This window comes from Dermacentor albipictus, chromosome 4, assembly GCF_038994185.2.
Source record: "Dermacentor albipictus isolate Rhodes 1998 colony chromosome 4, USDA_Dalb.pri_finalv2, whole genome shotgun sequence".
In the NCBI taxonomy this organism is placed as follows: Eukaryota; Metazoa; Arthropoda; class Arachnida; order Ixodida; family Ixodidae; genus Dermacentor; species Dermacentor albipictus.
In genome coordinates this window covers 176,407,890-176,423,204 of record NC_091824.1, presented here as the reverse complement: position 1 = coordinate 176,423,204, position 15,315 = coordinate 176,407,890, and the positions used below count along the sequence as shown (strand labels likewise).

At 49.9% G+C, this 15,315-nt stretch overlaps 1 protein-coding gene across 2 annotated transcripts in view; it reads left to right on the top strand.

Moving 5' to 3' along the window:
* Window positions 1-15,315, top strand: part of nsl1 (non-specific lethal 1) — a 180,142-nt gene that overhangs the window by 139,539 nt on the left and 25,288 nt on the right. The window contains exon 5 of one of the 2 annotated variants that reach the window (XM_065440442.1): window positions 3,660-3,782. The exons of the other annotated variant lie outside the window; for it this stretch is intronic. Within the exon in view, the coding sequence (XP_065296514.1) occupies window positions 3,660-3,782 (123 nt within the window). The remainder of the gene's footprint in view (window positions 1-3,659; window positions 3,783-15,315) is intronic. 2 annotated transcript variants of the gene reach the window in all.

The following is a 15,315-nucleotide window of genomic DNA, read 5'->3' as shown; positions in this document are numbered from 1 at the left end:
GTTGCAGCCGTAAACGAGACACGACGTTGGCATCGCGTCAAATTTCGATGGCAATAATGTTTGAAAGGCATTACATGCGCGTGGCAGCGACTATGGCAAGGCTGCCAAGTGGGTGAAATAATTTCATTAAAGTTCCGACGAAGATGTGAACTCGTCACGCATCCGGCTAGTTCCACGTTGGGACTGGCAGGTCTAGCCCACCGACCCGTTTACGGGCATGCCGGGCAGTCAGAATTTGCTTGTCTAGGGCGGGCCTACTCAAACTCGAGTCCCAGTCCTCCTTGCTGAACGTGGGGTAACTCGACCCGCGCTCCCGGAGCATGCGCGCTAGTGTGGAGGTTTTCCCAGCGGACGGGCAGGCGTCGTCGCGATATACGTCGGGGTAAACCGTGTAGAAGGGTAAGACGCAGATATGTGCCGGTCTGTAAGAGTCCAAGAAAAACGTTTGACGCGCCCTATTCCACTGACAAGTGCAGCGCCTCCCACGGCCGTACTCCACTAGCTCGGAGGAGAGAGTCGATTCCGGCCGTGCGCTCACGGAACGCCTGCCAAATTGCCTCTGTCGTCGGCCGCCAGGGCACTGCGCTTGCGCAGTTCGGTGTTGGAACAGGCCGATTGTACTGAACACATTTGTGGGGATGCGATGCGACCCTCGCGCCTCCCCTGGTGTTTTTCCCGCATAGCGCGTCTCCTGTAGTGCGGCTTCGCCGCACACGCGGCGGTCCGAGTGGTACAGGCGCAGTCCGAGAGATGGCGCTAGTGTTGCGCGGCTGCGGGGTTACCCTCGGCGGGAGAGAGAAGGCGCGCGCTCTTGGGTTCGAGGCAGGGACCGGGACGGGCGTGCCGCACGTGCAGCGCGGCTCTTTCCCGGCGGGTCGACGCACGCGGGGACGTCTCCCGCGTGCGCGCCACCCATGCTTCTGCGAGACCGCCTCGCGTGGCCGCCTTCGAACGCGCCACGATTCGCGTGACTATACACGCGAACGACCAGGCGTTGGGATCCAGCATGGGGCGAACATATTCGCTCGCTTCCGGTCGCGGTAAGTCGGACTTCTAGATTTGTCGCGCGCCCATCGGCATGTTTTGTGGATAGCAGCCCGGCTAGCAAGCATTGATGTATGAAAGGTGCAATAAATGCCCTTGTGATCGTTTGCACTACTGTGTTGTCGTTCCTTTGTCCCAAGAGTACGGTGTGAGATATCCCACATCAGACCCCACATCTGGCTGCCCAACGTGGAACTCTTGGGGCATCGGACGATAGTTTTAACAGTTTTGCTTCGTTCGAGACCTTTGTTTGAACCGAAGCGTAGGCCTAGCGTGAATTTTGATCGCTAGCGTCGGCGGCGTGCTTTCTTGAGCGAGGTGACGGTGGCTGTAGTGTGTTTGGACATGTCAATTAACATGCTAAGCCTTTTCGCAAGTGTTTTTTTTTTTTTTAATGGCATTCGTTGGTACGAGAGCCACGTGGTCTGCATCCTGGGAGAGCGAGGCTGAGCGCCCGCGGAGCGTGGCAAGCCTGAAGCGAGTGAGTACGGAAGCCTCGTGGGTGGTCCGAATTTCTTATGTAAATAGCTTCTTCTATCTCTTTGACTCTGATGAAGTCGCGGCTCTGGGAGCCGGGTGGCTGCGGGCCACGGGTGCCACGACGGGCTGACTGGTATTGCGGCCTGGCACCGGGCGCTCCGACACCGTCTGGGACGGTGGGCGCCGTCAACTCGGATGCTGTGTGCACCGAGCGGAGTAGGACCACCTCACAGAGCTGACGTCTCCTCGCGGCTGCCTGTTTTGCGCCCATTTTGGGTGTTGTTTGTTGGATGCTGGTTGTTGTCAGAGTAGCGACGCTTTAGGCCTAAGGCTTTACGAAGCTGCCTGTCGCACGTGGAGGGACACAACCTGGTGGACCGTGGCGTTGAGGTGTTGCAATTTGCTTCCCTCATTCTAGTTAGCCTCGCACGAATTGAGATTACTCGTTCGACTCAAGAAAGCGAGCTTCGTTCACGTGAACTTAGCATCTGAGTAGCTGCCCGATCTTTGCTAGCCGAGTTGAACATCGTACCACGTGGGCGATGCGCATGCTGAATTCCTCTCCCTTGCACTACTTTAGTGTTCGCCGAGTGTGTTGAGTTTACGCAGTGTGATTGGAGTCACCCCTGGTTTGCCGTCACCTGCACATCGTCTGCGCTGCTGCCCCGGACTACGATCGAGCCACCCCGGGCGATGGTGATGCTGTGGCCAGTTCGGCGCGGCGACTTCGGCGGCCTCCTGCATCCAGCTCACAACCCTCGGCGGCGGACAAAGGAGCCGGCGGTCACCGACAGCTACTGCGGCTCTTGCCGGCAGGGAGCGTCGGCGCGAGCGACGCTTGCTCGTGCCGACTAGTGCGTCGTCGTTTCCGGAGTCCTGGCCTTGGCATCGTGCCGTCGAGTCTACAAAGCTGCTGCTGTGACCGGCGGACGCCAGCGGTGCACCCAAGGACAGTCGGCTCGCATGTTATGGACAGCGTGTAGACATTTCTTCGGCGCGGCCACTGTTACATGTACTACCTTGTCGCGAAGCGCGCGTTGATGTGAGACCGAGTGACATGTTTCGCCGGAATATGTAGTGATTTAAGGTTGGGGGGATGTGGGGATGCGATGCGACCCTCGCGCCTCCCCTGGTGTTTTTCCCGCATAGCGCGTCTCCTGTAGTGCGGCTTCGCCGCACACGCGGCGGTCCGAGTGGTACAGGCGCAGTCCGAGAGATGGCGCTAGTGTTGCGCGGCTGCGGGGTTACCCTCGGCGGGAGAGAGAAGGCGCGCGCTCTTGGGTTCGAGGCAGGGACCGGGACGGGTGTGCCGCACGTGCAGCGCGGCTCTTTCCCGGCGGGTCGACGCACGCGGGGACGTCTCCCGCGTGCGCGCCACCCATGCTTCTGCGAGACCGCCTCGCGTGGCCGCCTTCGAACGCGCCACGATTCGCGTGACTATACACGCGAACGACCAGGCGTTGGGATCCAGCATGGGGCGAACATATTCGCTCGCTTCCGGTCGCGGTAAGTCGGACTTCTAGATTTGTCGCTCGCCCATCGGCATGTTTTGTGGATAGCAGCCCGGCTAGCAAGCATTGATGTATGAAAGGTGCAATAAATGCCCTTGTGATCGTTTGCACTACTGTGTTGTCGTTCCTTTGTCCCAAGAGTACGGTGTGAGATATCCCACATCAGACCCCACATATTTCAGCCGCATTTGTGGGGTATGCATCACACATGTACAAATGTAAGTGCAGTAGACTTCTGTTAATCTCGATTGAAGGTCCCGCGCCGCTGCTTATGCATTTCTATGGGACCAAGATTTCATTATTTTGATCCTAAAATTGGCCTTCGGCAGATAATTCGAACTTTACCAGTCAACATGCACGTGCCTGATTGTCATATGGTGACCCCAATAGCGACCCCATTACTGGCACTGTCTGGCAGTGAATGCCTTGATCACATGTCATCTCTCATTGGAAATGCACGTTTTTGGCCTGCCCTAAGAAGATTTCTAAGCAATAATGGTAGCTCGCAGTGTCCGAGTACAATATTTACCCAATTCTAATGCTCGTTTCGTGGTTTTAGCATGTAAAACCCCAAAATGTTCTCGTTCCCTTTTTTTCTTTTTTTGCTTGCTTGCTTGCTTGCAGAGATGAGGAGGCATCGTAGTGACAAAAAGCGACCATACCGTCGGCACTTGGATGGCGAGGTGACTACAAACGAGTCTTGTTACGATGGCTCCTTTAGGCGAGCAGATGGCTCTTTCACTTTATGTGAGTATTGGGTTGTGCTTTACATGTTCCTTTGATTGCACAAATGTTGGGGAGATTGCACAGGCTGTAATAAACTGATTGCCAAGTTATGCTGTGCCACGCCAGTATGAACACATTGTACCACATATCGGTTTAGCCAAACGAGATGAAGCATCCTTCTCTCTATCTCTTTATTATTTATAAAGCAAAAAGATTTTTTTCTTTACATGAAGCTTCTGGGGTCCAAAGTTCGAATTCCACTAATGTTTGTATAACAGATGCTTCACAGAAATTACTGAACTTGCAATAACATTTGTTTCCCAGCCATTTGATTGTCGGCTGTTCTGCTCATGTTGATGTATTATTCTGTTCTTGTTCTTTCACTTTGATTCTAGTTCACTATGCTGAATAATTTTGTCACTGTATTTCATTACATAAGAAATTTGCTCAACTGGAACTTGGTGTTTGTAAGCTCATTTAAATTACTACTACATGAATTGCTGTGAACACTACTCATTGAGCAGTAACTCAAGAATTGATTTGCACTTTACGCTAACCGTTGTGCAAAGTGGCACGATGCATCATCGAGGAACAAAGCTGCTTTTGAAAGGATAACAATCATCTTTAAGGTTACTTTCGTTTTTTCTTCTTGTCTCTGGCTGCTTGGCATATACCCTATTTACTCGCATAATGATTGCACTTTTTTGTCAAAAAGATTGATGCAAATTCAGGGGTGCGATCATTACGCTGGTTAAATTTCCCGCGAAAAAAAAATTTTTTTTTTCATCCTGCATTTGCCACGGGATGACAAGTCAACAAATAGGTGGCTGATGCTGTATGTAGTGCTTGACACCAAAACAAAAATGGCGGCCGGCGGAGCAAGCCGAACGCGCCGAACGCGATTTTTTTTTTTGCTTTTCGTGAGTACATTATGTGCATTGAAACAGTTTCTTGCGTATCAGTAATGAATAATATCGTTAATATCGGTTTTTGTGGAAATAGTGTAGCCATGTCCACTTTGAGGGGACAGAAACTGATGGCTGCGCTTAGCTGCCAGTGACATAGAAAGACATGGCGGGCATGCTGCAGAAACTGCGATATTTGTCTTCAGTACTATCGTAATATTTCCGCTAAGGGTGGGCGAATATCTTAGCTATGTTACAAGCGTCAGTGTATGAATAGGGTACACTTCTAACGTATTGGTGTAAACGTGGCTGCTGTCGTTGCCGCTCGTGATTTGTTGCATGCCCATGAGTGCAGACAAGAAGAATCGAAAGGCACCTTTTTTGTTGTTGTTGTTCTTGACCAGAACCATTATAAAGCCTACACATAATGAAGGCAAGTTTCGTTGTAGCTTTTTTTTTTGTGTGTGTGTCGTGGAAGTGCGGAAAGTGATGAAAGGAATGAAATGGGGCATCTGCCTAAGAATGTTTGGTGCATGCAGACCGCTTGGTTTGTCTTGAAGAGTCGTTCGCGTAGAACTCGACAGATGGTGAGCACGATCATTGTTAGCTAGACTTATCACATGACATACCACTGCGGCAAGCTCGGGGTGCGATCATTACACACGGGAAATTTTAAAAAATTGCAATTTCACGACAAAATTCAGAGGTGCGATCATTACGCGAGTGCGATCAATATGCGAGTAAATACAGTAGTAGTATATTATTGTAGGACAGTAAATGGGAAAGGTAATCATAACTGTCTCTCTTATCAGTGGCACCAAATAATGAATCTGGCATTTGACACCTCGTTTTGGCTTTTTTTGTATACTTGAATCGCTTTTTTTATAGTATGGAGCAGCTGTGTGGTTTAATTTATGTTGCCTTATAACAGTCATCAGTTTCACTTCGTATGAGCAGCTTGCTCTCTAGTAAACTTCCAGGGTGTCTACCAACCATGAATTCTCAGGGATTTTGAATAGTGTGGAAATACTCTGGGAAAACTCGGGGGAATTTGTGCTTCTATCAGGGAAAATTAGCTGTAATTTTATTGAAAGCGAACAAAACGCACGGTAGTGCTGGCTCAAGTAACAGAAGGTTCGTAACGAATTGTATTTTGACGCCGTGTCGTTGGCTGGAGGAGTTTCCAGTGTACAGTCAATGACCGACTTTCCGGACGCCCGATAATTCAGACGGCTTCGCTGAACCACCATGTACCCCATAGAGTCAATGTATAAGAATTTGACGTAATAGTTCTGCGGAAAACCACAAGGTGGAGAGAAGTAAGTAATAAAGAGAAAATCAGACATCCACTCGTTCGTAGCAGTTGCTACAAAGAAAACCCATACAGGTTCCTTTGTCCTTGTCTGGTGTCCTGGACAAGGACGAATTTTTCTTCAACTGCGAGGCTTTTCTTTCGTGGAACCCATATGGGTTTCTTTTGTAGCAATTGCTATGTATGGTTGGATGTCTCATTTTCCCTCTGTTACTTAGTTCTCTCCACCTTGTGGGTTTCCGCTAAACTATTACGTCAAACTCTTGCCTTTGCTTCAAGTTGTTGACAATTCGACTTCACCCACCATCTGCTAGCTGCCTGGTTAGCTCAGATGGTAGAGCAGCTGCCTCGGAAAGGCGGTGGTCCCGTGTTCAAGTCCCGGACCAGGACGAATTTTTCTTCAACTGCAAGGCTTTTCTTTCATGGAACCTGTATGGGTCTCCTTTGTAGCAATTGCTACGAACAGGTGGATGTCTGATTTTCCCTTTATTACTAATGTATAAGAATCTCTGAAATTTCAGACGCAAGAACGCTTCGCCGTCTGACTTTCCGGACTTGTTGTCATGGCCACAGGTCCGAAACGCCATTAAAATCAAAGCCACCACTGCCGCTGTTTTGATTACCTTGCCTCCTCGAACCGGCGCTCTCGCACGCAGATCCGCTGGCAGCTATAGCCACTAGCCACGTGGCAAACGCCAGACCGGTGATTCGACATTCGCTATTAAAGGGAAGCTGAAAGGTTTTCCAGAAAAAATGAGTGAACATCTGTACATAATGGTTTTCAACCCTCCGAATTCGAATATCGTATCGAAATTGAGTGAAAGAAAGCGCAAATATATTTTATTTTGACGAAAAGTGCAGCAGCGGACACGCCCAGCTCACGCGTCTCGTTCCCGCCTGTGATTGGTCAGTGCGCCTCGTGACGTCAACTCTAGTAACCGACCGCTGCCGCTACACATGAAGCGTGGTGCCAGGTAGTTTGGTGCTGTTTTTCTGAGACGGTAATGGAAAATTTAGAGAGACTGCGTTTTTCTGAGGAGTTCGGCGTTACTCCCTACATGTACGAGCCGATTGCGAAGAGCCGGCCTCTCGAAAAAGCAAACGATGCTGTTGTGAGCAGTGCTTTCAACGCGAACGATAGCAAAGTCTTGGGATCTCCTCGTGTTGGAAATGCTCTTTGGTGAGTATGTTTTTTGCTAAGTGATCTAGTGATCTCGCCGATCTTTCGCCGATCTAGTGAGCTCGTTTCCGGTCAAACAACTGTAGTGTTGTGTTCCTGCATGCCTCCTCGTGGAACGTAAGTGGGGATGCGATCGTCGGCATTTGTGCGCTGTCCAAAGCTGTCGGCAATCTACAAAGACGGTTTAAACGCGTGAAAAGCATCCCGGTTCATGCAGTACGTGTAGTGACCTTCATCTGTTGACTACCACTCACGTTGACTACCACTCACGTTGACTACCACTCACATTGACTACCACTCACGTTGACTACCACTCACGTTGACTTCCACGCACGTTGACTACCACTCTACATACACGCAGACACACCAACAAAGGAATGCAGGGTCGATCAAAGTAGATTACGATGGCACGCACGCAGAAACAAGCGCGGTCAGGCACGGTCGCGGACGCTGCGAAGGAACGAAACACTTGACTTGACGTCACAACACCGCGGTTTCCGGTCTCCGCTCCGCTCGCTCACTCGACCGGGGGCAGAGCTACAGCGCAATTTCAACCGACGATTATGTCGCTCCTAATTTGGGGGGGGGGGGGGGGGAACAAATTTTACCTACATGGTTTATAAGGTTCCCGCATCCGTATATGAGCGTCTTATTGAATTCGACAGACTCTTCAGCTTCCCTTTAAGCTTCTTGCCGTTAGGCGCCGTGTTTTATATTGAAAGAATTCACCGCTGTCAGCAATGGCACCGACACTCCGCCTTTGTGGTCCTCGTGATTGGCTTTGAATTGCTAGTAGGTACAGCGGGGCGTGGCTGTTTTGACGGCGCTGGACGTTTCTGCACAGGCGCGAGTAAGAGCGGGCACGACAGAGAAAATCTCGGGCTTTTGCTCCTTGGTCAGCTTCGCGGCACCGCCATTCTCCCCATAGACCATAATGTATAACAACTGCCGAAAGTTCGGAGCCCTTGCAACCTCTCGTCTGATTTTTCGGACACTCTTTGAGCCAACTTGATCGAGAGCACCATGCACCGACTCTGACCGGTGCATGATTCGACTTGCTGAACGCCATTTTTGTTTCGAACGGAGCCTCCTTGCTGCCCCACGAAGTGGCGCTACTGGAAATCCCCGCTCATCATCATCGTTACTGCCTGGTTCGATAGAGTAGCTCTACAGCAGTCCGGTTCCAGCTTAGTAAGCCATGTCAAGACAATCTAGCAGCTGATTTGTTTCTTCGTGCAAGTCACTGTGAGCAGGCCGCGTTTTTCGTTTGTGTGACTGGTGTCAGCACGGTGGTGTTTGTTTTGTGTGCTGTGTTGAGGTTTCGGTGATCCAACGCGGCATACGTAAACATCGTGTCAAGGGTCTAATGGCGCCGACAGTGCCCGCGCACACTGTGCCGGGGAATGCCAGCAAGCGGGCGCCGGGAGGCCTAAGATTTGTCCCCTTCCGATGTGCTCCCTACTGACGCGGAAAATGTTCTGCCGATACCTGCGCAGTGGTTGCTTTGCGATTCCGGACACCGTCTCATTTAAGTTTCATAGGTGCTGACACTGCTGTATTGACATGCACAGAACTCGACGACAGCAAGATCATTCGTCAGGTTTCTGCTGCACCGCCAGACGATGACTCTGAGTCGGAAGATGATGCACCATGTGCTATGCTGCTGTCGCATGCGGAGCATGTACAAGCAGTGACTGTACTTTCAGCCGCCTATAGTGACCGTACGACCCTCTCCGATATTCAGGCTTATCTGATTGCGCGTAAACGGAACAGCGTGCAACGGCGCATTCACGATTTCTTCCAAGCCTACTGCCGAGCCCGAATAAGTGCGTGGAAATAAAGGATTTCATTTTTTTTTTCTTAATCTGCTTTTCTGGACACCTGTTTATTCGGACATTTCTGCAGTCCCCGTGAGGTCCGAATAAATGGTCGGCGACCGTATAAGTGTCTACCCACCATCTCATGTCACAGTACAAGCACTGATATGCCTAATAAGTGTACTGGCAAGCCTTTTCGGATGTGTTTGTGGCGTTTTGAGCCCTTAAGGGCAGTAAAATACACAGATTCATTTTTTCGAACTGCTCAATTTCTTTTTTGATGTTCTGGCGGCCCATAGGGAGTCAGAAAAATCGGACGTTGACTGTAAAACTGACCAAGAGGATCCTTCAAATGGTCCGTGAGACGAATGCGCGGTGGAGGAAGGACGAGAACATAAAGGACCTATGCATTGAGGAATGAATGGGAAAGGAAGCGTGTCGCCGCTTCTTTCAAGGAGCTTGAGCTCAAAAAAACAGTGTTAGCTGACGCCGAGATGCAAGTGTCCCTAAGCCAAACCAAAATAAACTCTTTGAAGCAGTGAAACGCAACACTGAGGCATTGCGCGCGGGCTGAGAGTATGTCAGTACAGTTGAGGTTGACCCACCAGCTGTTGAGGGAGAATCTCACTTGTGGCAAAGTTCGGGCCTCATATCAATGAGCTTGCTATCAGTTGATAGAAATAGCTCACGTCCCCTTCAATCATGCCGTCCACATTTGTGGACGCGGCCTATTTTTGCCATTTCTGTGCAGTGGTAGCAAGGAATTAAGCACATACATTAAGCTTAGGGTAAATTTAACATTCTGATAACCTAAATTACTTCCATTTTACTTCTGAGTGATATGTATCAATACAATATATATACATTTTTTTCTTTCTTGAAATGCTTGATGCCAATCAATAACCTCCGTATGTAATTAAAAGCAGGGGATTTAACCCTTTTATGAAGAAATGTAGCATGACTGATTTTACAGTGTTCAAATATTTAGTTATTCAGTAATTATGACTCACCACAAAATGCTCAGAGTCATTCTTTTGCTTTCAATGGAGTCTCAAGCAACACCTATATTTCACGGTTGTATCGACAGTCAGCCATAATTTGTGACTGAAAGGAATATTCGAAAATATTTATTTCTGCATGCATCTCCTTTTTATTTGTATTTGATAATGTTCAGTTCGATTTGCAATGAGTTTTACTATTTTTTGAGATATTTTATTCGCTGTGCACTTTACTAACCCCTCCCTTCTGATTTCTTCTTGAATAATATAAACACTACTCCTTACTATTCAAACTGGATTAAGTCATTTTCTTTATTTTTTTTTTTTAGCATGCTTACTAGAGAGTAACAGCATTGGGTGACATGGTGTCAGCCTGTATTGACATAACACAAGGTTCTGTGTCACTCTGGGAATTTTTCAAGGACTCTCAGGGAAAACCTGGAAAACTCATGGAATTTGGAAATGTCAACTTGGTAGACACCCTGACTTCTTTGGTGTCTTGTAATGGTTTCCTGGACTTGCATTGGCACTTAGTTTGATTGTTCTGATGGTCATATTCTTCTGTGCATAACCCGTATGCTGGCACCTGTTATTGTTTAGCCTGAAAAAAAAAGGGGGGGAACATTATCAAATGGTTTGAGGCATATTTAACTAATAGAAAGCAGCTTGTCGAAACCAAATCTGGTGTATCTAGGATGCTCAGCATTGCATCTGGTGTTCCCCAGGAGAGTGTTTCAGAGCCATTATTATTTCTTATATATGTGAATGATTTAGTGCAAGTAAACTGTTTGCGGACGATTGTATCCTGTTTAAAGAAGTAACCTGCCATGAAGATCGTAAGCTATTACAGCGAACTCTCAGCCACATTGAATGCTCGTGCTAGCAGTCCTATTAAATTTAATGCGGAAAAACTAGCGTGTTTACTTACACTATCCATGGCTCTAACAATAAAACAGTAGCGCAATATAAGTATTTAGGGATTACTCTTTCTAATGATATGGGGGTGCACATCTCGGCAATTTGCGCAAGAGCATTTCGGAAACTGTTCTTTAAAAAGGAAGCTTGCGGAGAGAGAGAGAGAGAGTAAAACATCTTTATTAATAATATTTGAATGGCGAGAGCAGTATGGGAGGAACCCTCAGTCCAGGGTCTTTAAGATGACTCCGGCGATGTTTCGAGCCCATTGTATCACAGCTTGGAGGACCTCGGGAGGTCCGTTGCGGAGGGCATCGTCCCACAGCTCTTTGTTGCGTAGGGGTAAAGGTGGGTTGGCAAGGGAGGAAAGAGGTTTGCAGTGCACTCAATCGTGACGTGGAAGATTGTGGGCGAACTGCCACAGCCAGGGCAACGATCTGCATAACAGTGTGGGTAAAATTTATTGAGAGAGACAAGATTTGGAAAAGTTGCGGTTTGTAACTGGCGTAATGCCACTGCTTCCTCCCGCAAGAAGGACGGCGTGGGTGCGACGAATGCGTGTGTAGTGACGGAGTATGTCTTTGTAACGGAGCAAGGGATCCCCCCACTCTGAACTAGTCGCCTCACCACGCCGAGTCGCCCGGAGGGAAATTTCTCAGGCAACCGCATGTGCGCGTTCGTTACTCGGCAGCGAGGTATGACCAGGGGTCCAGAGTAAGTGGATGCGGGGAGGTGTGGTTGGTGTATTTTCGCGGGATCTGTTTGACAATTTGGTGGGCCGCTCTCGGGATGCCACGTCCTGATAGGAACGCCCGGCATGCCTGTTGCGAGTCCGTCAATATATACACTTCCTCAGTAACACGGATGGCGTATCGAATAGCAAGAGCAACACCGAGAATTTCTCCGGCGGCGGCATTTGTTCCGCGCATAGCAGCAGAGTCTCTCAGGGATTCGGTGCCATTCAAGACTACCGAGGTATAGCCCTCTTGAGTGCATGATGTGTCTGTGTATAAAGTATGTGTTTCCGGGATGTTTGCAAGCATGCGGCCAATGTATCGTACACGGGCTTTGCGCCGTCCTTTGTCATGCTCGGGGTGCATATTACGTGGCAACGGATGAATACTTAGTGCTTGGCGTATCGCTGACGACGAGATCGCTGGACGGGTTTCAGACTCAAGGGGTGGGACAGAGTATCCTAGCCGTGTGAGAAGATGGCGGCCAGTAGGAGTGAGTAGGAGGCATTGGCGATGCCTGACCCAATGTGCCTCTAGCAACTCGCCTAGTGTGTTATGTGTCCCTAAGTTAAGGAGACGGCGTGTGGAAGTATAATTCGGGAGGCCATGGGCCAGCTTTGTCGCTTTGCGAATCATTGCGTCTATGCGAAGTTGTTGCGCTTGGGTCAGCCGCTGAAATGGGAGATGGCATGTAAGGCGGCTGATCCCGCATGCCTTCACCAAGCGCAGCAGGTCCTCTTCTCGAAGGCCCCGAGCGCCTGTTGGAGACCCTCCGGATCATGGCCAGAATTTGCTCAATCTGTCTGGAGAGAAGGGAAACAGTGTAGTTTGACCTGCCATCCGCTTGGAGGTGTAGGCCGAGGATACGAGCACAATTAACCTGTGGTAACGGTGTGCCATCCACGTGCACAGTGATAGGAGGAGTAGAGGAACGGCTCCGGGGGCGAATGATTATGAGCTCCGACTTTTCCGGAGCACATCTTAAGCCGCATTTTTTCGCGTACTCGGAAACTGTATCAACTGCTTGCTGCAGTCGGTCCTGGATGGCTCCGTCGGAATCCCGTGTCGACCAGATAGTAATGTCGTCCGCATAAATAGCGTGGGCGAGTTCAGGGACCTGGTCGAGTCGCCGGGGGAACCCTGCGAGCGCAATATTGAATAGAGTAGGGGAAAGAACTGAGCCTTGGGGTGTCCCACGTTATACAAGGCGAATCATACCAGATCGATGCAGTCCCATTCCTACGGTGGCTGTGCGATCTCGAAGAAATGCGCAGATATAGTTGTACATACGAATTCCACAGTGTGAATGTGCAACATTGCGATAGATGAGGTCATGTTCAACATTATCGAATGCCCCTTTTAGGTCTAAGGCGATGAGTGCTCTCGTTAGGGCGGACGACGGAGGTCCTATGACTTCCTCCCGCAATTGTAAAAGCACATCTTTGGCAGGCAGATGAGCCTGACATCCGAATTGAGAGTTGGAAAAGAATTATTTTTCTTCGAGGAAGGGCTGTAGACGACGCAAAAGTACATGCTCCATGAGCTTACCAATGCAGGATGTTAGGGAGATGGGTCGTAAGTTTTCAACATTAACAGGCTTGCCTGGTTTGGGGATCAGTGTGATGTCAGCATGTCGCCATGCTTGGGGAAGCATGCCCTTGCGCCAGCAATCATTGAAGATATGGGTGAGGTGGTTAATATCCACGTCACTGAGCTTACGAAGGGTGGCGAATCGGATGTGGTCGGCTCCCGGTGCCGTGTTGCGGCGTAGGTCTTGTAGGACCACCCGCACCTCGTCAGATGTGATGTCTGCATCGAGCAATTCGTTCGCCTCGGCTACATAAGGATAGTCAGGGTACTGCGGCAGCGGGCCTGTGGGTATGAAATGCTTCTCTAGCTCTCTGAGGAGTGTCGAGACATCAACTCTGTACTCGTGCATTAGGATGTGCAGCTGTTGAAATGTTTTTCCCTTTGTTGTGGTGGGATCTGTGAGTGAGCGAAGAATCGATCACGTTTTTGCTGTGCTCAATGTGCCTGAGAGCCAATCGCAAAATCCTCGCCAGTTATTCCTCGTAAGGATCACTGCATACTCCTGGGATTCCCGTGTAATTTGATCTATGTGTTTCCTAAGTTTGCGGTTGAGGCATTGTCGTTTCCATCGTCATGTCAACCCTCTGCGGGCGTTGCAAAGATGAAGTAAATGCGGGTCTATATCTGGTGTCTCGGTTGTGGTGCGCAGTGTGCTCATGGTGGCCTCTAGATCTTGTGCGAGAGAGTCAAGCCAGCGTTCGTACCCTTGGCGCTCAGGTGGGTCCTGGCGACGTTCCCTGAATTTCGCCCAATCCGTTATACGCACATTTCGCTTGGGCCTGCGCACACCCCATAATGACAAGGTGGTCGCCACAATTTAGTGGTCACTACCAAGGTCCTCCTCTAAAGGCCCGTGCGCAATGACTGGGCCAGTATTGCGCAAGAAGGTAAGATCAGGGCAGGTATCACGAGATGCGCTGTTGCCTATCCGAGTGGGGTGCTCTCGGTCGGTAAGCAGTGTGTATCTCATGTTACAGATGGCATTCCATAAGCGAGTCCCTTTAGCCTGCCATTTAACGTAACCCCATGCGTAACCCCATGCAAACCCGTCCAAACCTACCAAATTCTGTTAGTAGGTGCTGAAAACAGTGCGTTTGCGAACGGGGGGAACTGTATGCATTAAGTATAAACAGGCTCTTGCTGTGTTTACCTTGCGTAATTATTTCCAATATTTGGTGAGGAATGTCAATGTTAGTGGTATGCATGCGACATGTAACATGTTTCGAAACTAAGGCTCCCACAAGAGGAGAGACACCCGAGAGCGTGCTGTAGCCAAATAAACAAGGGGTGCAATTGACTTCCTGTAAGAGGATGACATCGAGAGAATTCGTGGATGTGGCGATATACTGCTGCAGGGAACCTAGTTTTCGGCAGAATCCCCTACAATTTCACTGCCACACCACTAGTTGCTCCGCGCTACGCGGCGCGATCATTATCGCGAGAGAAAGCAGGCGGTCGTGCATAGGGATGTGGGCGCCGGGTGCCCACATTTGAAGGTTGCGGTAGAGAGCCTTGGTTGGAAAGCGCGCTCTCGTTGTTACCGCTAAGCTCAGGAACTTGCATGCGTGCGGAAGTGCACTCTATGCATGATTTCGCTTGCTCCGTAATCCCTATTTGAAGGGCCTCCGTTTAGCATTCTATCCTGTCCAGAGCCGCCTGCATACTAGTGCTCATGTCTGCCACCGGCGTGTCCATTTGTATTTGCAGGCACTCACAGCGCGCCTCCATGTCACGACGTAGGCGGGCTATTTCTATTAGAGGATCGGGATTTGATAACAAATTGGTAACAGGGGAAGGGGTAGGGAGAGATTTACGAGGCAGAGTGAGCTGTGGGGGACCCTCTGCCCGACCTACGTCCCGAGGCGCCTCTATTGCTGTTTTCTTCTCCGGGGTCCGGTGCACCCCTGAAGGGACCAGGGTCACCTTGGCTTGGGCGTTGGTCTGCAGGGCCTTCTTGTAGGGTTGTTGGGAAGATGGGCAAGGAGGCTGCCTCTCTGGGAGGCGCACCGATGCCTCGCGGGATCGGGACCGAGACTTGAAGCGGGTCCGGAACTTGCGACGGGATCGACCGGACTTTTCTGGTCTCCTTCGTTGGGACGCGCG